The 20,154-nt window shown below is 45.7% G+C and overlaps 1 protein-coding gene across 1 annotated transcript; it reads right to left on the bottom strand.

Annotated features, from left to right (window-relative positions):
• Positions 1-1,724: 1,724 nt before the first annotated feature.
• MAPK13 (mitogen-activated protein kinase 13) lies at positions 1,725-17,286 on the bottom strand. The gene is made up of 12 exons (XM_054024934.1): positions 16,985-17,286; positions 13,090-13,219; positions 11,123-11,181; positions 9,732-9,840; positions 7,826-7,855; positions 7,325-7,372; positions 6,283-6,397; positions 5,798-5,869; positions 5,171-5,250; positions 4,507-4,585; positions 2,455-2,631; positions 1,725-2,061 (listed from the first exon to the last, which is right to left on the bottom strand). Exons 1-12 carry the CDS (start codon positions 17,101-17,103, stop codon positions 1,982-1,984), a joined length of 1,098 nt encoding a protein of 365 aa, XP_053880909.1. The 5' UTR covers positions 17,104-17,286; the 3' UTR covers positions 1,725-1,981.
• Positions 17,287-20,154: the final 2,868 nt, after the last annotated feature.

Genomic DNA, 20,154 nt, shown 5'->3' with positions numbered 1-20,154 from the left:
TATAGACTGCGATCAAGTCACCCCTTAACCTTCTCTTTGTTAAGCTAAACAAATTGAGCTCAGTCTCACACTACAAGGCATGTTTTCTAATCCTTCAACCATTTTTGTGGTTCTTCTCTGAACCCTCTTCAGTTTATCTACATCCTTCTTGAATTGTGGGCACCAGAGCTGGACATAGTATTCCAGCACCAGGGCCAAATACAGAGGAAAAATAACCTCTACTCCTACTGGAGATTCCTCTGTTTATGCATCCCAGGATTTCATTAGCTCTTTAGGCTGTAGCATCACATGATGACCTGATGTTCAACTGATTGTCCACCATGACCCCAAATCTTTTTCAGAGTCACCACTTCCCAGGATAGAGCTCCCCATCCCTTAAGAATGGCCTACATCCTTTGGTTTTAGATGTATACGTTTACATTTAGCCTTATTAAAATGCACATTGTTTGCTTGCATCCAGTTTACAAAGCAACCCAGATCACTCTGAATCAGTGACCTGTCCTCTTCATTATTTACCACTCCCCCAATTTGTGTGTTATCTGCAAATGTTATCAATTATGGTTTTATGTGATCTTCCAGGTCATAGATAAAAAAAATGTTAAATAGAATAGGGCCAAGAACCAATCCCTGCACTTTTTGATGCTACACTGAAAAGCCTGGCTTAGCTACAAAGATACCTCCAGGCTGCCAACTGCATGAATTTTAAAAAAATATTTTGAATTTCTTTCTAACTCTGTGTAAAAAAATTCAAATATATAATAATTCAATAAATGCGTTTTGTCAGTTTTTGCCTCTATACCCATCTACTACATTACTTTAAAGAATAAAACATACTTTTACATCTGTTACAGAAATATTAATGGGAGACAGAACAGTTCTTTGTACTTATGCAGGACTCTTCATTTGAAGCTGATCTCAGAGCACTTCTGAATATTAGGCAACTTGGATTTTGGTGCCTAAATGTAAACACCCAAGTTCAAACAATTTGGCTAAGGTGTCTGAAGTTGGAAACCAAAGAACAGAGGAACCCAAAATTAAAGGCCCTTTTTGGAAACTCAGTCTTAAGAATCTTGCCAGCCTTCACATAATGAGTTTGTGGTATAGCCTGTCAGTTCTGACTTCCTCTCTCTAACTAGTAAACCTGCTGGATGGCTTCTCAAATAAACTCTGTTTTCCTGCCCGAGTCACTGTGATGCCACCTGCAAGTCTTAATTGCTTTCCTAGAAGAACTGATGAAGAAGCAAATAGCACATTGAAGGAACAGTGAGAAGGACCCACTGAAACACCCAAACCATAGGCGCCTACTCCGTGGATGCTCTAGGGCTGGAGCACCCACGGGGAAAAAAATGGTGGGTGCCGAGCACCCACCGGCAGCTCCCCTACCAGAACCTCCCCCCAGCACCTCCTGCCTGCCAGCGGGCCCCAGTGATCAGTGCCTGCTCCCCCTCCCTCCCAGTGCCTCCGAAGGATTAGCTGTTTCACAGCATCAGGAGGCACTGGAGGGGAGGGGGAAGGAGCGAGGGAGCAGCATGCTCAGGGGAGGGGGCAGAACTGGGCAAGGCTAAGTGGGGTCGGGGCCTTGGAAGAAGGGATGGGGTGGGGCGTGGGCGGAGCACCCCCCGGCAGATTAGAAACTCGGTGTCTATGACCCGAACTCTTGAAAACCAAGTTAAGAGCCAATTAAAAACTGGTGCAAATGAGTAAGAAAACAAAGAAACACCAGGTAAAATTCTTCCATCTGGGGTTTTAATGAGAAATACATTCATCTTTGGCACTGAAAGATGTTTCTGGTGCAGTTTCCTCCCACAGGACAAAGCCCAACACTCTTGTGTATTCAACATCCTTGTGTTCCACACATGCACAGAAGTTCCACACGCCCATATTGATAAATATCTGACCCTGGGGTGGTCCAAATCCTGACAGGCGTCCTCTTTTGTGACCCAGCAGGGGGATTGAGCCCCAACCTTGGCTGGCCCAGCCACTACAAAGACATACCACTCCGCCTCTTGGAGTCCTTCCGGGCAATCGGACTGAAGGACTGAATCTCATTGTATGTATGCCCTTGAAAATGAACAACATGATAATGAGTATCAATAGCGTATATAAAATAATACTGTCACATGATTCTAGAGGGTGTTAAAGAGAGCGTGAGCATGAGGGCAAATAAGAGCTGGGGGCAGATTTCAGATGTAGGGGTACATCACATGGAGGCTGAAAGGATAAAATATAGCTGGGTGTTGGAAAGATGTAGGCAAAAGGTATCTTCAATGAGTGCTTAGAGGCTAGGGGAAGAGGATGGGCATGAGACTACATCAGCAGGATGTGCGTAGGGGGCCGCATACGGGAGTGGGGGTGACATCAGGCATACTCAGCAGGTACATACAGGACAGTGGGAGGGACTAGGAAGTTCCACACAAGGTACTGACAGCAACCCATAAAAGTTCAACATCTTACTTCTCCACTCATCTATGGAAAGCTTCTCATGCTCCAACGAATCGTCGTAGGACTGCTGGGCCTCCGTCTCCTCCTCAATGTCTCGGAATTGGTCAAAATACGCGTGGGCCAGAGCTTCTGTGGCTGTGAGACGCTTTTCCACATCCAGCTGCAGCATCTTGTCGAGCAGGTCCACCGCTGCAGAAGGATGGGAATACTTGGCTAGGTGAGTGAAGCAATGATATTTAGGATGTCCTGCATATAAAGTCTGCGAGGACCTTGGGGCTCATGTTCCTAGCATCCAAGAATATAATGGGTTTCTAGTGGGCAGAAGTTCCCATCAGTACAGCGGCACTAAAATCAACAGGCCAAACATCAGCTAGTTTATATCCCAAACTTAAATTTTGTTTGAAAGAATGGAAAGGGAGAAGGGATACAAAACACAAAGAGAAGAAATGTTTCACAGTTTAATGTTTTTTTTCTGTCATTTAAGCTTTCCCCTGCAGCGTTGCGAACCTAAACATAACCTCGTGCGAGTTATTGAAAATTAGGGAGGGAAAAATAAAACAGAGCTATCTAGCTTCATTGTTGAAACCAAGCAAGCTTCGAGGACATCAATAGTGAGAAGTGACTTCAAGTTTAAAATTCTTTCAGTTCCGATCTGTGTTGGGGGGGGGTGTGGCAAAGTATTTTACAAAGCAAATATAAGCAACCCAAGTAATCTATACAGTAATCTATACTAGGGTTGGTAAACAGGAAGGCAGGAAATGCCAAAGGCAGGCTGATTTCCTTCTTGGTTTTACTGCTTTAAAGTTTCAGAGTTTGGTGGAGCTCTGCTTACCCAAATCTATGACCTATGAGGGGAAACAGTTCATTGTAGGAGGCTTACTTTTTACCATGAACGCATAAACAAATTTCAGTTACCAACTTTGTATAAAAAATGTCCCGATATCTGATACGCAGTTGGGAAGTGATTCATATACTTTCCCTAGTAAAAGGTGGCTGAAGCAGTGTATGCAACTCTCTGTGCCCCTTGCCAAAGATCGCGCTGCCTTGGGTCTGGGAAAAGAACAAAGGAAAGAGGGGTAACATGGATACCGCCTGGTTTGCTCTAGGCAACTTGATCCTGGAGCTCAGTTGTGGCCAAAGTACATTCCACTGGCCAACTGGGGCCCAGAGAGTTCTACAGTGTGATCAGCTACTGGCCTCTTTCCATAGGAAGGTGTGGGAAGCTGCATTCTCCAGGTTCCATTACACAATGGTCTCTCTTCGGACAAGAAGCCATGCCACTTGGCTTACGAGGGAGCATCGCATGCTGTGAGCTGTACATGAATTATGAATGCAGGTGCCATCTGCTCCATTTTAAGCAAATTAGGTGTGGCCCTCGAGCTCCTGATTTAAGGCAAATGTGGCCTTCAGTTCAGTAAATCTAATGACCCCAGCCAGGATCTAATGACCTCTGGATTCTTGGAAACCAAAGTGAACTGGGTTGTATAGGATTGTCTTCCCTTCACAGGTGTGTCTCCATCCTGTCCTCACAAGTGTGTGTAAGACCAGAAGTTTCCTTCTAAATTTGTTCATAGAACTAGGTTCCTTTGACTGTAGGAAAAAGTGAGCTTGGAAGAGGCACCACAGAAGTCTCCAGATGGACTAACATTCTGCACTTAAGTTAGTCCCATTCTCCCCGCCACCACAGCACTACGGAGCTGAGAGATATTTATGAATAAGGCTGGGTTCGCAGTCATGAGAAAAAATTCACAAGTTTGGGAAAAGTGCCAAAAGTCCTGGGTCTTGTTATTTTAAGGGCAGGGGAAGGGAGAGCACAAAGAACAGCAGAAAACTGCTATTTTAATGTCAATAATAATTGTTTTGCCACTTAATTTTACGTATTGTCAGCCCCCGTGGAAAGGGCTGATAAGCAAGAGAAACATCATTAGCCCCTGTAGGGGGCACAGGCAGCAAGAAGTCATGAGGTCTAAGAGAAAGGAAAAGTCCTGGAGTCCACGAACATTGTGACAATCTGCCTTATAATGGACTGGAAGTGGCGTGGGAGAAATAATGAAGATGACTTACCCAGAGGATTGGCTTTGGGGAAAAGCCGGGATAAATCCATTTTGGGAATTTTGGGAAGGGACTGGATATACTTCTTAGCCTGAAAGAGAGAGAGGAATGCACAGCATACAGACATGCTGAAGTCAGACAAAGGGGACTGTAGAAAAGTCCATCGGGGCCTTGCCTAGATGAGCAGGATAGTAGTAAATTATCCAAGACTCCACATTTCTGTGGGCCTCTTTCATGTGAGGAACTGGTTGGTTTTCTTACAAATAAGAGAGCCCTATGACACCCCTGTAAGGTACAAAAATATCCCAAGCTTACAGAGGGCTCAACTGGGTTACAGAGAGGTGGAATGATCTGCCCGAGGTCACACAATGAGTCGCCAGCTGCCTCTGGCCCAGAACCAAGGAGTCCTGACTCTCAACTCCTACACTCTCTGTTCACCCCCTTTAAAGGAATACTTTCACTCATTGGTAAATAGGACTTTCTTTTAAAGTCGAATGGTTTGGAGGTGCCACTTGCAGGGATAGATGCCAAGGCCACTGCCTTAGTTAGGATGATTTATGTTACTAAAAACCACATGCAGGCACATGTCAAAGACAATGTAAAAATAACTTATTTTCATGTGGTTTCCACAGCAATGCATTCAGAAGTACAGCCTCAGGCACAGTGTTTTCCTTACCGCTTTGTCCTCCAGTTTCTGCACGAACTCCTCTCCTGGGAGTCCGGTTACTTTCAAGATCTGGGTCAGCTGATCTAGATCTGGCAGGCTGAGTTAAAGGTTATTTAGGGCCAAATCTTGGACCTAGCCAACAGCCCAAGTATGCTGGCTGTGTGGCTAGGAAGGTCTGTGAGGATTAAGGAGAATGAATCTTTACTCCAAATGGCTCTGGGACGCCTAATGCAGAGTCAGAGCTGCAATAGCTCCCAGCTGCTGTGACCTTCCTAGGCAGGCTTTGGTGGCTGGATCTGTGCATCCACAGGGCCTGCTCCCAGCCCCCTTCTGCCATGGTGTGCAAGCAGCCCTCACAGAGCTGTGTTCTGCAATGGGCTTGGGGCCCTGCATGGATAACCTCAGTTCCTCCCCACAGCACAGAATGCCACTGACTGGCCAGGGCAGTATGCTTGCAAGAGGACACAGGGCAGAATTTACCTCAGTGTACCAAGTTGACACCCTCCTCCCCCAGTATCCCCACCCTCACATGCCTGTGTAAACACCCAGTCACAAGTACCCAGAGTGTCCGTTTCAGGCACAGCTACAGGGCTTCTGGGCCACCCCAGAGGAGTTTGCCCCAATTTGAAAGGATACAATCTTTTCCTTTAAACAGGGTTTTCCCAGTCAGCATTTCTGCCATGATACAACCAACAGACCAGATGTCCACTGTGCAGGAAAAAACCGAGAGGCACATGAGAAAAGAACAAGGCCGGGAGACGGAGGAGAAACACAGTTCAGGGGCTTTGTCCTGCTTTGGGGACTACAGTAATGTCTGCTGAGTTATTTAGTCATTGGCGTGGTTTTGCTCCCACCCTCAACCCCCTTCTCCCACCGCTGTAGCTTCTTGGTTACTACAACCTTGGGTTTCAGCTTTCCCAATGGTGACAGCTTTGGGTGGAGCGGTCTCCTGATGCTTGATTAGCCGGGAGCCTCATAACTGCTGCTGGAGATAAGGTGCTTTTTGTTCCTCCTCAACTTAACAGCCAATAGAGGAGGGTTGTGTGTGATCCACACTAACCCTCCAGAGGGAGTCGCAGTGATGATCTCCAGAAAGCCACAGCTGACGGGATTTAACTCACCGGTCTGGTTGTAATGCATCCAGTTCAGAATGACTTCTGGTGCTCTGTACCAACGGGTCACAACGTAGCCAGTCATCTCAGCATCTGTGTGTCTCGCCAAGCCAAAGTCCAAGATCTACAGATCAACGGAGGAGGGAGACGGTGAGGGAAGGAAAAGAAATCCTGCAGGCAAAAGAGAACCTGTTTCCATGAGGATATGAAGTGGATCCCATCAGAGAGCTATAGCCTCACTGCTACACTAGAGCCACCCCAGCCAACGGTTCGAACAGGTTTGTCTTAATTGCACTGTGAATTACAGCCAGGCTCCAAAACCAGTTGTAGCCTGCAGCCCCGCAGAAGAAATCTGTAGTGTGTGTGACCAATAGAACATATGTTTTAGGAAGGTGGTGATCCTTATTTTTCACAGGACTGTTCTGTGTCCTGTAAGCCAAGCCATTCTCCAACCCCACCTCTCCTACGAAAACGTCCTGTTGCTACCAATGTTCCTCCAGCGGGAGCTGGAAATGCTTTGGCCTGACCTTTAGCGTAGACAGGGCCAAATCGCTTTTAGCAATTCCCAGCAAAGCAGGCCCTTCCTTCCACCCGGGCTCTAACAAGCCTTTTCTACCAGGAGTTGAAAATGGCTTTGTCTACAATAGGTCTTCAGCTCTAGCCGATGGGAACACAGGGGAACTGTGGCTGCCCTCGGTTATCATCCTTGGGTTATTCTTCTAATATAGATGTGGCCCTAGGGCATTGAATTTCTGTAAGGTATTGCTGTGCACGTCAGAGTGCAGTAGGAACTGCACCCAGTGCAGGATGTTCACTCCAGCCTCAGGCCCTGATTCAGCAAGGTACTGGAGCATGTCCGAACATCAAGCACATGAATAGTCCCATTGATTCAACAGACACGGTGTTAAATACCTTGCTGAACATGGGCCTCAGGATGCATTAGGAACTACACTGGTGCGTTAACAACAGGATTCACGCACTCAGAGCGGTTCACCAGCCACCCAACACGCCGCGTGTTTCGCAAGCCATGAAGTGGCACCTTCTTTCCTACCTTTAGTTCACAGTCTTCGTTCACAGCCAGATTGCCTGGCTTCAGGTCCTGCAGCAGACGAGAGCAGAGCAATCAGGACACAAAGCAAATTGCAATTCAACAATGTAAATCTCAGCCAAGTCTCAGCTTGGCCTTTGGTTTGTTGTATCATCGCATCCCAAATCCACTCTTGCCACAGCAGTGGAGACAACATCCCAGAGTAGTTACAAGGATTATTTTCTTTACTGAAGCATCTTTCATTAATCGGAAGGCATTACAAAATTCTCCACAGCCTGTTGCAAAATATTGCATTGCCCACGGAGCAAATCCAGGCCATCACAGGTAGGAAGGGAATGAGGCAGCAAAAGGGAAGAGGTAGAAGTAGTTTAGGGAGAACTTAAGGCCAAGGCTCTTAGTGAGAATACGTTCAAGGCGATGGGAGAAGCTGTTAACACTCTGGCTGAGTTGTGCTTCTCCCAGAGAACAGAAATAAAAGCACAGTAACAGTGCACATGAACTTACCCGGTGAATGATTCCAGCAGAATGAATGTACTGCAATGAAAAGGGAAGCCACAGTGTGATCACCAGCAAGCAAATCTTTCACTTCCCCATAGGAGAAACACGTGTTAGCAACAGAGCCTGTCTATTGAGACCAAAGCAACCTACATTCTTTTTCTGCAAAATCCCCACTCCCAACTCTGTGGCTCTACAGCACAGGTCACAAATAGGAAGAAGAAACTCCTGCTAGAAACCCAAGTGAAACCCATTCCCTACACTACGTTCTCTACAATAGCTGGAATTAGAACACTCCTTGAAGAGGCATAGCTGGTATGGCATGAAAGTTACTTAAATCAACTATCATCTTAGAAGCCTCAAACTTATCTAGTGAGCAGGTAAGGGCTCATTGTAAGAAGGAATGTAATCACTAAATTGCATGAGTTGTGGTTATTCTACCTATCAAGTCATATAGGAAGGAAACAGAGTCTAGCAGCTAAAGCACAAGATTAGGAGTTGAGATATTGGTTCTACTACTCTAACCTCTCCCCATGCTCACTAAGTGATTTTGGGCAAGTCATTTAACCTCTTTGTGCATTGGTTTCCCCCATCTGGGTTTCACAGTGATCTGGGGAAAGAGGCATTGTGGAGTTTAAGTCCCTAATGTTCATAAAGCACTGTGAGAATTGTAGCTGGAGGGCAGTCTAGTGTGAAGTATTATTAATCATTAGTTACACAGTTCAGTGTTCAGATTGTTATAAGGGGCTGTCTTTTACCATTCCACTTCGTCATTGTTGGTTTAAAAACGGACATTCTTGGCTCATAGTAACTGAGGAAATTGCGTTCCATGTGTTTTCTCTAAAAGCAGATGGAATGAGGGAACCAACAGACGCTCCACTTGCTAAAAGCCTCTTGCCACCATCAATAGTTTTGCTAAGGAATCTTGGGCTGTGGGGACTTGAACAGAACAAGCCAACTGCCTTCCTAGCAAGAAATTGCATGACTTATGATGGATTGAATTGGTTAAGTCACCTGATGACCAATATGAAAAACCAAAGCCACCTCTGATACTTCTGAAGTATAAGTTTTCAATGAAAGCAGGTCAGGAATTTTTCAATTAGCCTTTTTTTGGGGTCAGAAAATAACAATTTGTCAAAACAAAATGTTTCTGCGGGAGCGTATCAGTTGCAATGAAACTTCTATCAGCAAAAGTTTCTCAAGATGGGAAACCAGAGAGAGACACCTATCCCAGAATAACCAACAGCCCAGTGGTTATGGCTGCCCTAATGCTGGGCTATTGGCTAGTCCGGATCGGCAGATAGTGTTCGATGTATCGGGGATCGATTTATCGCGTCTCATCTAGACACAATAAATTGATCCCCAAATCGACGCCTGTACTCCACCTCGGCAGGAGGAGTAAGCGGAGTTGATGGGGGAGTCACGGCGGTTGATTCACTGCCGTGAGGATGGCCAGGTAAGTCGAACTAAGATACTTCGACTTCAGCTACGCGAATAGCGTAGCTGAAGTTGCATATCTTAGTTCGGAACCCTCCCCCCCCCCCAGTGTAGCCCAGGCCTCTAGTTTTTCATCAAAAAAATTGAAACGTCTCAGTTTCATCCCATTGCAGACCAGGAAAACACTTGAAATCTCAAAGTTTCATGGGATGGGATAACCATTTCGTGCCCAACTCTACTTCCGATTGATGTGTGTTAGATCCAGATTAGTTCAGCAGGAAAAATGACTTTTCAATGGATAAGCATGGAGACATGAATTGTATCATAAGGATGATCCTACAGGTTAGTCTGTCCATGATTTAAGGGTCCACTCAGGGATAATACAGAGCGAAGTCTACTCGTAAGGCAGACCTGATGATTCAATGTGTAAATCCCTCAGAAACCAGTTCTTGCTTTTGACTATTCCAGACCCACCTACCTTCAAACCTTTCAGCATTTGATAGACCAGGTACTGGATTTTTTCATCACTGAACTCATGTCCCATGATCTTTTGTAAATCTGTCCGCATGTACGGCATCACCAGGTAGCTAAAAGGCAGTAAGATAAGTCCCTGAGTCTAGGAGAAAAACATAGGGAGCCATGCTAGCCTTGTTCTCGCTATGAAGATCAGATCAGTTGCAGCAAGCCTTAGTGTGTCACTGGGTTACTAAGACCTGGCGTGGCTCTATGTTTTTTGCTGCCCCAAGCACGGCTGTCAGGCGGCCTTCTGCGGCATGCCTGTGGGCGGTCTGCTGGTCACGCGGATTCGGCGGCATTTCCGCGGGTGATCTGCCGGTCCCACGCCTTCGGCGTACCCATCGCCGAATTGCCGCCGAAGTCGTGGCACCGGCGGACCTCCCACGGGCATGCCGCCGAAGGCTGCCTGACTGCTGCCCTCACGGCGACTGGCACGCCGCCCCCCGCGGCTTGCTGCCCCAGGCACGCGCTTGCTGCACTGGTGCCTGGAGCCGCCCTAGACTAAGACAACCAGTGAGGAAGTTAAAGTTGCTACCTGCTCTGAAAATTGTTATTTCTACTCTCCTGAATTTGGAAAAATCAGTCGTCCTCATTGTGCCCATTGCAAGATACTAAATATGAGAGCGAGAGAGAAAGCACTGTTCATAGCTTTAAAGTCTTCCATCATCAGCGATAAGCAAATCAGGTGTGTGAAATAGCTTATGGATTTTTAAAGAGAATTTTTCAAAACTGCTGTCTCGGGTCCCAGACTGATCCCCACAGTGCCTCAACCCTGGCTGGTCCAGCTTCACCATCCAAGCTGATGGCAATGCCCAGCCTCCCCCCGCACCAAGAAAAACAAAAACAGATCAACATAAAGGGTGGAAAAAAATAGATTTTTAAAATTGTTTCAGTTTTAGTAGTCTAGGATCTGACAAATATTTTGTTATTGTCCCTGTGCCCTCAATACACCAGCATGACATATAAATCACTACGCTAACATACATCGTTCTATCTTAGGAATATCTAATGTGCCCATTACCATTATATTTAGGTACCAATTTCTGGTATTTACATGATATAAATCAATACGTCTGATCCATTCTCCCAGAATATGGGGTGTATGAGCTGCTTGCTTATATTTTTCTCAGGGATTTTACCAACTGGAGCTGATCTGTGCTTCTAACCTTCCTAATGTAATTTTATTCAGATATCTCTGGCTTTAGATTGGCCCCTTTTCAAATCAACTCATGGGATTGCTTCTCAGCATGACAAACTTCCTTCTTCAAGTGCTAAATCTGCCATTGTCCTGGACAACGACAGAACCTATAGCGAATGCAAACCACTTGGTAAAACCCCCCACAAAAAACTTACAAGTCCTGGAATCCATTGAAGGAGGTGGCTGAGGTAAAGACATCAAGCAACCCAATGACCTGTGGGATAAGTGGGTAAATGTAAGACTGGAAAGTACACACACTGGAAGAGCGGTATTCTCTGTAACAGCTCGCAACTCAAGAGTCATGGGTCAGTGATACTTTAGGATTCCATGTGAGGGATTTAGACTCTCGTCAATGGGCTTTAGACTCTCGTCAATGGGCTTTAAGGCTATTTCCTCTCTTACAAACAGACTGAACGTTTGTCTGTGCTGCAAGTCCAACTTCACTCTTGGAGCAATAGCAAGGTGACAGCGACAAAGAACCCATGGAAATGGGAACTGAACATGGAAACTGAATTTTCCTCTAAACTCCAAAAAGGGTGGGGTCCCTCTACATCAGGCTGGGTGTCCATTAGCTATTCCTGGGGGCATTCTGTGCCAAAACGATTAAAAATTTTGTGCTTAAAAAAATGAAAATTCTGCGCACAATATTTTAAAATTCTGCAGATTTTATTTGTCAAATAAATGTAGAGACTCCAGCATAGCAGTGGGGAGCACAGGCCACTGGCTGAACAGAGGTGGGAGATCACTTTGCAGCTCCCCCTCCCCCAAAGACACTGACTCAGCGGTGAGGCTGTACCCAACCCTGCCACAGTGCAAGGACCAGGCCTGCCCCAGAAACACCCCAGGGCCAGGTCCCTCCATGCCAGGTGCACCAGGTGTGGACAGGCAGGCTCAGCAAGGCAGGAACCAAGTATGGAGGGGCTTAGGGTGGGGGGATCCAGGTGTGGTTTGAGAGGGGTCTGTGTGGGGCAATCTGGGTGCGGGCAGCTCAGTGGGGGATCCAGGTGAGGGTCCGGGGGGATGTGGATGCACAGGGACTTCTTGGTGGGTTCTGGGTGCAATGGTAATGGAACTCTGCTGGGGAGTCCAAGTGAAAGTGCTTGGGGCTCAGCAGCAAGGGGGGTGTCCGTGTGGGGGCTCAGTGGGGAGGGGGTCCAGATCCTGGGGGGAGTGGGGCTCAGTGGGGTGGGGACCCAGGTGCAGCTAGTTGGGGCTCGTCGGGGTGGGGACCCAGGTGCAGCTAGTTGGGGCTCGTCAGGGTGGGGACCCAGGTGCAGCTAGTTGGGGCTCGTCAGGGTGGGGACCCAGGTGCAGCTAGTTGGGGCTCGTCGGGGTGGGGATCTCAGTGTGGGGGGCTCGTCGGGGTGATCTACATGCAGGGGGCTCGTCGGGGTGATCTACGTGCAGGGGGCTCGTCGGGGTGATCTACGTGCAGGGGGAGTGGGGCTCAGAGGGGGTTCTGAATGCAGGGGGGTGAGGCTTGGCAGAGGATCTGGGTATAAGGGAGTCTGAATATACAGGGGTTGGGTGGCTGGGGGAACAGCTCCCTGCACATGGATCCCTCCCCCTGCAGCTGAGGAACAATGGGTGCAGGAAACAGGGGGAGTTTGCAGAGCTTCCTGCAGCTCAGGGAGAAATCTGGGGGTGGATCTGACTTAGCCCCGGATGCTGTGCAGGGGAAGAGGAAGTCCCATCCTCCACAGCCCAGCCGGGTCTAGCAGCTGAGCCCGGCACAAGGTAGGAGCCACCAGCCAGCTCTTCCCCAGTCCCGCTCCCTACCCCATAGTGATTTACCTCTCTACAGGCTGCCCTGAGCACCCAAAACATACTGCTGGAGAGGGTTGCATGACTGCTTTTGTGGCTTCTCTTTGCTTCCCCGTCAGAAAGTAATTTTTCTGCAGGGAAGCAAAGAAATCTGTGGAGGACATAAACTCTGTGCAAGCGCAGTGGCGCAGAATTCCCCCAGGAGTGATTGACAGTGAAGCCCACCTTGCAGCAGCTTCAGGAAAAACATGAGGGCTTTTATCTCTAAAGTCACTATCACTTGATCTTACGGTAACTCAATGGGAGCAGCTCTGTAGCCCTCTCTCTTGTGTCCGCATGGAGAGAGGCAGCGACTCACGTTCTCATGTTGCATGTGCTTCAGCAGCATAAGCTCCCTGTATGATCTCTTGGCAAAGATCACCGACTGGAATGGTCGGCACAGCTTCTTGATGGCCACTTTCTCCCCCGTCTTCTTATCTATGGCTGAACTGTGGCAAACAGATAAAACCAGTTCTGAGTTAAGCAATGAATTTTCATGGACGATGCAATGTTAATCCAACAAGTGGCCTAAGAGGAAGGGATGGCTACTGGAATCCGGAGCTGATCAAGGAAAAAGTTCCATTTTTCCTTGATCTTTCCACAATGTACATGGAAGAAATGCAGTTGATAGACACTAGCATTATACTTCAATTTTTTCTACTGCATCTCTGGTATAAACATGCTACTACCAATATTTTAAACCAGCTGTATCTGCTCTGAGGGAGGTTAAAACGCGCATGGTTGGTTACAGTAGCACTGCCCCATTGCTCCAGCCAGTGAAGATGGGCTGGTGCTAGAGAAATGGTGGGTAATGTGAAGATAGATGCTTGGAAGTCAGGGCTAACCATAATCCTGTACCCACATACTGTGTCCTGCCACTGATTCTTTGACAGCCACTTCTCTTCTGAGCTAACTGGTTCTTGAGAACCCAGCTGATTCTCTCCTCCTATGCCCTTGCCCTGCACCTGTCTGCTCAGGATTTCTAAAATTTGGGGACAGGAGAATGTGGGGTGAGTGTTTGTGAGAGGGGAGATATTCACTTTCTGTGAATCATCCAGAATGCTGTTATTGCTTGGGAGAGAGTCAGCCCTGGGACAACTTACTTCGGGATGTGGTGGATTCTCTCTCATTTGAAAATTTGGATGTCTTTCTAAAATATATGCTTTAGCCCAAACAGAATTGATGGGCTTGATGCAGAAATTACCAGGAGGAATTCTCTGGCTTGTGTTATGCAGGAGATCAGATCAGATGGTCACAATAATCTCTCAGGGCCTTAAAAAAAAATCTATGAATTAATTTGATAATGTTTGTAAAGTGTTCTGAACATGAAAGTACTTTGTGCTACACATTTGGTATTAACAGTGTATACAGGTGGATTTTTTTTTTAAAGACAGTTAATAGTATTCAGCACTTGAAAGTGCTTTTCATGTTCAAAAAATGTATAAATATTACTAGATTCATGCTCACAACAAAGCTATAAGGTAAGGTAGGTATTATCCCCATTCTATAGATATGAAATTGATGCAAAAATGACAACAGAGGGAATCAGTGTCAAAACCAAGATTTGGAGTCGAATGAACTCCACTTTGGAGTTCTTGGCTCCTAGCCCCATGCTGTCAAGAGGGTACAAGAGAGTCCCCCAGTCATATTTGTTATTTATTTCTCCATATGAAGCAATTCAGTGACACCTCTTCTCTCAAAGTCCCGTGGCAGAGTTGCAGAGAAGGCAGGCCTTCGATATAATCAGCAAAGGGATGGAAAGAAAAGCCATCAGCAGCAGTCATCCAGAGACTGCTATGATTCTTCAGATTCTTTTCAGGGTGAAAGCATTTGAAGAGGAACCTCCATAATGAACTGCACCACACCTCGCTGAGCCAGTCAACCCTGGATGGCTGTGAAAGGTTGCCTGTGTTTTACGGCTGACAGCTTCCAGCTGCTGCCTCTTGAAGGGAGAGAGAAAGGCAGGGCTTTCTAGCCCAAGCCTCCTTGTTGGGCTGTGCACTTCCCATCACTTTGCAATTCCTTCTCTCTCAGCTCATTAAACTAGAGAACTGTAAATCAACATGTCTTTCCTGCTGTGACTGCTAGTGGTGCAGCGTGACCAAACCCATGTGAATTTCAGCGTTATCACATTGCACACTTCATCCCATATCTACTTCCTGTTTGAAACCAGATGGTCCCTTTTCTCTTCTCATCACCTTTGAAAGGAAAGCAGGGCTCCCTACCACCACCCATCCACACACTAACAGGCTACAGCCCCTGTTCTTGCTCTGGTGACCAGTAGTGGCTCTAGGATTTCCAAAGGTGGTTGGAGGGAACCACTCTGCAAAATAACTGTTTCTAATCTGCAATAGTTGCATGATAGCTAATGGTTCAGACAAGCAATTTCCCAAGCTCCTGGCTGACCTGCGAAGTTAGTCAGTAGCATTTTCGTTCAGTGTGTCTCAGACCACCTCTGGATGCAGCCGCATCAGAATTACTCAATTACTCAAACCTGATCAAAACTAACTCTCTATACAGACGTGTGAAATCTGCTATAGAAATTAAACAAATATTTTATTTTAACAAAGAAATTTAACAAAGGAATTAGTTTTTCAGGGGAATTAGGGAAGCTTTTGTAACTTGCTCTATTTGCTTCTATTTAAGTATCCGTAATCGCATATAGAGCTTTAAAGAAACCCAAATATATGGACTATTGTAGAAAGAAACATCCCAGTGGTTCCCAGCAGAGGACAGCAAATCCTAATTCCACAAGCTTCCACTTGTACTTCATCCAGGAATCAGCACCAAAACCAGCAAGCATTCGTCATCCATGGAGTTCTGGCACTCCCCGTTTAGTCTAATGGGTGTCATTTAGGGCAAACAAGCTGCTGTTTTTTGGGAGTTTCCACATCAGCTGAGCTACAGGCTGGTTTTATTTAAGGGAGCAGTAAAGGATTTCTTTTGTTTGTGTTTTTCTTTTTGCTTTAGGCTTTATAAAGAAGATCTGGAAAGATCATTTCTCCCCCTCCTTTAAAATGTGTGTGTGTGTGTGTTTTTTTTTTAATCTTTACAAATGTCAAGAATATTAAGTCTGGTTTTCCCTGATTTTGCTGGAGAAGCCTATTAGGAGCATGCACATAGCAATTGAAGGGGCAGAGATGTCGAATCGTTAATAAAGACGAACATTTTGGAGAAAGAATGTTAGCTATTGAAGTTAAATAGATGTGACCCAAAATACAATTTCAAGCCATTGGAGTGAAAAAAAAACTTTCTTTCTGTGACTCTCGTTTGCTTCTTGTGCTGCCATAATTCTACTCTTTCTCCAGGGACCTGCTGTCTTTTAAAGTAGACAAAATTTATACGTCTAATATGAAAAACAAGTAGAGAAAACAAATCTTCCAGACCCTGTTTATGCATCAAAAAACAGCTAACCAGGGTGTAAGTCCAGTGGTCCCAGGACTATGAATTAGGTATATTATGTGACCCTGGTAATGACAATCAGGCAGGATATTTCCTGCAGAATACCTAGTACAGGGAATAAATCTCTCTCTTGTCTTCGTGTATTGGTGTATGGACTAGATTCTGATTTCATAAACTGAGAGTAACTCATTAAGGTCAGTGGAGTTACTCTAGATTTACACACATGCAACTGAGCAGAATCTGACCCTATACATTCATTTTTGTATTAGCTGCCTTTGCCCAGCTGATTGGATTGAATGACTATGCATTGTTTTTCTGTCTGTCTTGTCCCTTCCTAGGCTCAGAATTAATCATTAAACTGGCAAGAGGTTCCAGTCTAGACAGGCTATATTAGTTCCTACCCCGGGACAGAGCATAGCAGGGGCTGGCTGTCCTGTTCATCAGAGAGAGTGAGGAAACCAAGGGACTGAACAAATAAAACCAAACAGAAGGGATGAGCCTCTAGTCCCCATCACCTGGAGGGTGATCAGTACAGCAGCACCTCTCCCCAAAATGTAATAATTTAGGGTTAGGGAGGCCCAGCTCTTCAGGCAGTAAACACACACACAGCAGAACAGCTGCTCAAGCTGAAAGTGACTTAAGGTATGGCAGGCAGGAAACAAACCTTCATCTAACATGCAAATTTATTTCATAATGGAGGACAGCTAAGAGGCACCTCCCCTGTTTTCTTCCCGTGAGCCATGCTTTAAATACCCCCACCCCGTTCCTTCCTGCCAGGGCCCTTGAAAGAAGAAAGGCCAAGACCTACTCACCAGACAGAGCCATAAGCCCCGGATCCCACTGGATTGATGGAGGTATATCTTCTGGGCAGCTCCCACACAGTTTTGTTTACTTCCTGCCTGTAAAAACCTTTGCGCCAGGTTAAGCTCATCTTCTTTTGGCTCTGGACTGACTCCTCCAGAGCACAGGTCTAGGGTGAGACTTCTGGGGGAAAGAGGTGAAAAGACTCCTCTTGTTCCTGTCTTCAGCTGAGAAAGTAAGTCCTGGAGTTTCTTTCTCTGTCTTCATTAGCTGTGTGCGTGAAGGAACACGTCCCTCCTCCCTCCACTCCCACATCAGCCCAAGGATGAGGCATCAGGTTTCAATCTAGACACACCCCTACATCACACAGGTACCTGTGAGGTGGCCCTATCGGAAGGAGGAAATACAGTCCTCCTCTGTCCAAGTAGCCAAGCAGCAAACTCACCTGGGCAAAATGCAGAACTGGAAACTGCTGCTAAAACTAGGGAACATCCTCATCTATGGCTGTCTAGGAAGAGAGAATACAGGACCCACCCTGGTGCACCAATAAATATTTTCATTTAAAAATCCCTTAATGCAGTTAAATGGGTCTTGTAAAAATCAAGGAGCTGTACCTTGGTGGATCAGGATTGTTTTGAGAGAGTCAGGAAATCTAGATTCTATTCCCAGCTCTAGCACTAACTCTCAGTGACCTTGATCAAATCACTTCTATTCCCTTTGGTTTCCCTGCTTGGGTGTGCACATGTATGTAAAGAGGATAAAACTGACCTATCTCACGGGGTGCTAATGAGGCTCATACTCTATTTGTAAAGTGCTTTGTGAGCCTTAAATGGAAGGAACTGTATACAGTATTGATATTAAACCGGTCTGTCCCCCTCCACCAGGCCAATTTGTATTTGCGAATTCTTGATCACCATAGTGAAGAACTAAGGGTCAGCTCCTCAAAGGTATTTAAGCTCCCATCCTCCATTAATTGCAATCTGACCAGTTTCCCTATGCCAGTTCCTGCAGGGAGGGGAGCAGGTTCAGATCTCATTCACACTGGGGTTACCTGTAGGGAAGGGAGAGTTTTGAACAAATAATATTGAAGATAATAGGGCAGCTGATTCCCCCCTCTAAAAACACCCAGTAATTCCCCCATTATTTTTCCCCACCAACTGTTTGCTTTTAATTTTCCTACTGAAGCACCAAAGAGGCAATAGGGAACGTGATCTGCTCACTTATGCTGGGTGACACAGGGGAGAAAGAGGAGAAGAGGAAATACCATTTTCTACAGTACATGGACCTTCTCCAGAACAGACGGTTGTAGATAACAATGAGATGAAACAGGACCATCCCTCAATAGATTAGTAAGCAACAGTAATTATGTCACTGGTGAGTTCCTGGGTCTTTGCCTTCAGCAGAGGGCAGATGAAAACACCTCTGGTTTTAAAACAGCCTTAGAGGCATGATATGCATCCTCAGTCAGGCAACTAGGCTCCTTCCTGCACTCCAAAGTTAGTTCTGACTACAGGCAGTGAAGGAGCACAATGGGGGCCATTTACAGCTTCCTGGCTCATTCCAGCTCAAAGCAATCCTTGATGCCTTCACAACACTTTCCTACAGCCTGTATCCTGTACTGCCATGCTAGGTCAGATTCTCCCCATTTAAAATATCTTTCAGCCCACTTGCTCTCCTTTGGCCAGACAAAGACTAAGGAGACTAAAGCCACACTTCGCAACCTTTGTTCCTTGTGCCTGTAGTCTAGATCCCCATCTTCTCCGACCATACAGAGAGCAAGGGAAGCAAGTTTACATGGTTGAGTCCATTTGAGTCACTACAGACCAGTAAGCCCATATATCTTACACGGTAAGTCATTTTCCTGATAGGAGAGACTTCAGTATATAATGAATGAGTTTCAAAATCTACTGGATGAGCCGCCTAAGGATAAGGTGGTGCTGTGGGTGCATCCCAAATACCTTCCAAAGAGAACCAAGGAGTTTATCTTAACAAGTCAGTCATCTTACCTACATTTCCCCTATAAAAGGGACAGAGCCTTTGCTAGATGCTTGATGTAAAAAGGCATTGGGGCTTATTAAATGGAACCTTAAAGTTGACCCAGCTTTTAGTACCCTTAGACACTAATAATTAACTTTCATCAGGAATACCTGACATCTAGATAACGTGTTAATAAGTGCCTCAGAAAAACCTAGAAGTGATGAGAGCTAGCTGACTGCATCCAATATGGCTACAAGCTGGCAGACTTACAACTTGAAGGTCACAGCTAGACTCACTGTATTTGGAGTGGAGTGCCTTCAGCAGCCAACCTCAGCTACATCTCCTGAGGGTACTGTAAAGCTGCTATACACGGCCTTCTCTGCTCCTTGCTTAAACGGGAACCTAGGTTCAGGTTAACATGCTACAGAGTTTAAGATCATGAGGAGTGCCAAATTCTCCAGTTCCTAGAATTTTAATTGGTTTAGAGTTTTAATCTTAGATTCTCTTCTTGATGGTGCCCCTCCTTTTAGAATTCTCATTATCTTACCCCTCATTTGTTCTTCACACTGTTGAGGAATATTGCCCCTCACATATACAAAAACAGATGCTGTATTTAAACTTTTAAGGCATGTTAGCATTTGTGTGAGTACTTATAAAGTATGTTACATTTTCATTACAGACACATTCCTTGAGTTTTAAAATCTCAAACAGTGGGAATCCAGGGAGAGTCTGTGGAATTTTGAAAAAAAAAACATACTTTCCTGGAAATCTTGTTCTCTGAAGGTGGCAACCCACCAAAATATATTCAGCTGCTCTGATCCCTCCCTGTTTGGAGGGATTCTGTAACTACTGTGTTTAAAAAAAAACAAAAAAAAAAAAACTTTTTTTTGGTAGCTGTTGCCTTTATCTTTTGAAAGGAACTTACCTAGAAAAGCAGGAGGGCAGCCCAAGGACCTGAAAAGACCAAAAATGTAAAGCTAAAGGGCTTTGTACTGGACTTCTCCTTGAAAGCATGTGATCAAAAGTGCTAATCGACAATGAGCTATTCTCAGATTTTTTTAAAAAACTTTTCTTCTAAAGATTTTGGAAAATTGCCACAGATGAAAAGAACAATCCACACAACTGTCAAAGGTAGGGAGAAGGAAAGAATAGTACTGAATGAGAATAATGAGTCCTCAGTTAAAAAGGTCTCCAGAAATATTTA

This window comes from Malaclemys terrapin, chromosome 4, assembly GCF_027887155.1.
Source record: "Malaclemys terrapin pileata isolate rMalTer1 chromosome 4, rMalTer1.hap1, whole genome shotgun sequence".
NCBI lineage: Eukaryota > Metazoa > Chordata > Testudines > Emydidae > Malaclemys > Malaclemys terrapin.
The sequence above is the reverse complement of the archived record's forward strand: the minus strand, read 5'-3'. Positions and strand labels throughout refer to the sequence as shown.

Coding starts and splice junctions, on each gene's coding strand:
- MAPK13 (XM_054024934.1), bottom strand. CDS start 17,103: ATGAGCTTAACCTGGCGCAAAGGTTTTTACAGGCAGGAAGTAAACAAA. Junction 5,870..6,282: donor GATGCATTACAACCAGACCG/GTGAGTTAAATC, acceptor TTTCCTGCACAG/TGGACATCTGGTCTGTTGGT. Junction 4,586..5,170: donor AGAAACTGGAGGACAAAGCG/GTAAGGAAAACA, acceptor TCTCTCTTTCAG/GCTAAGAAGTATATCCAGTC.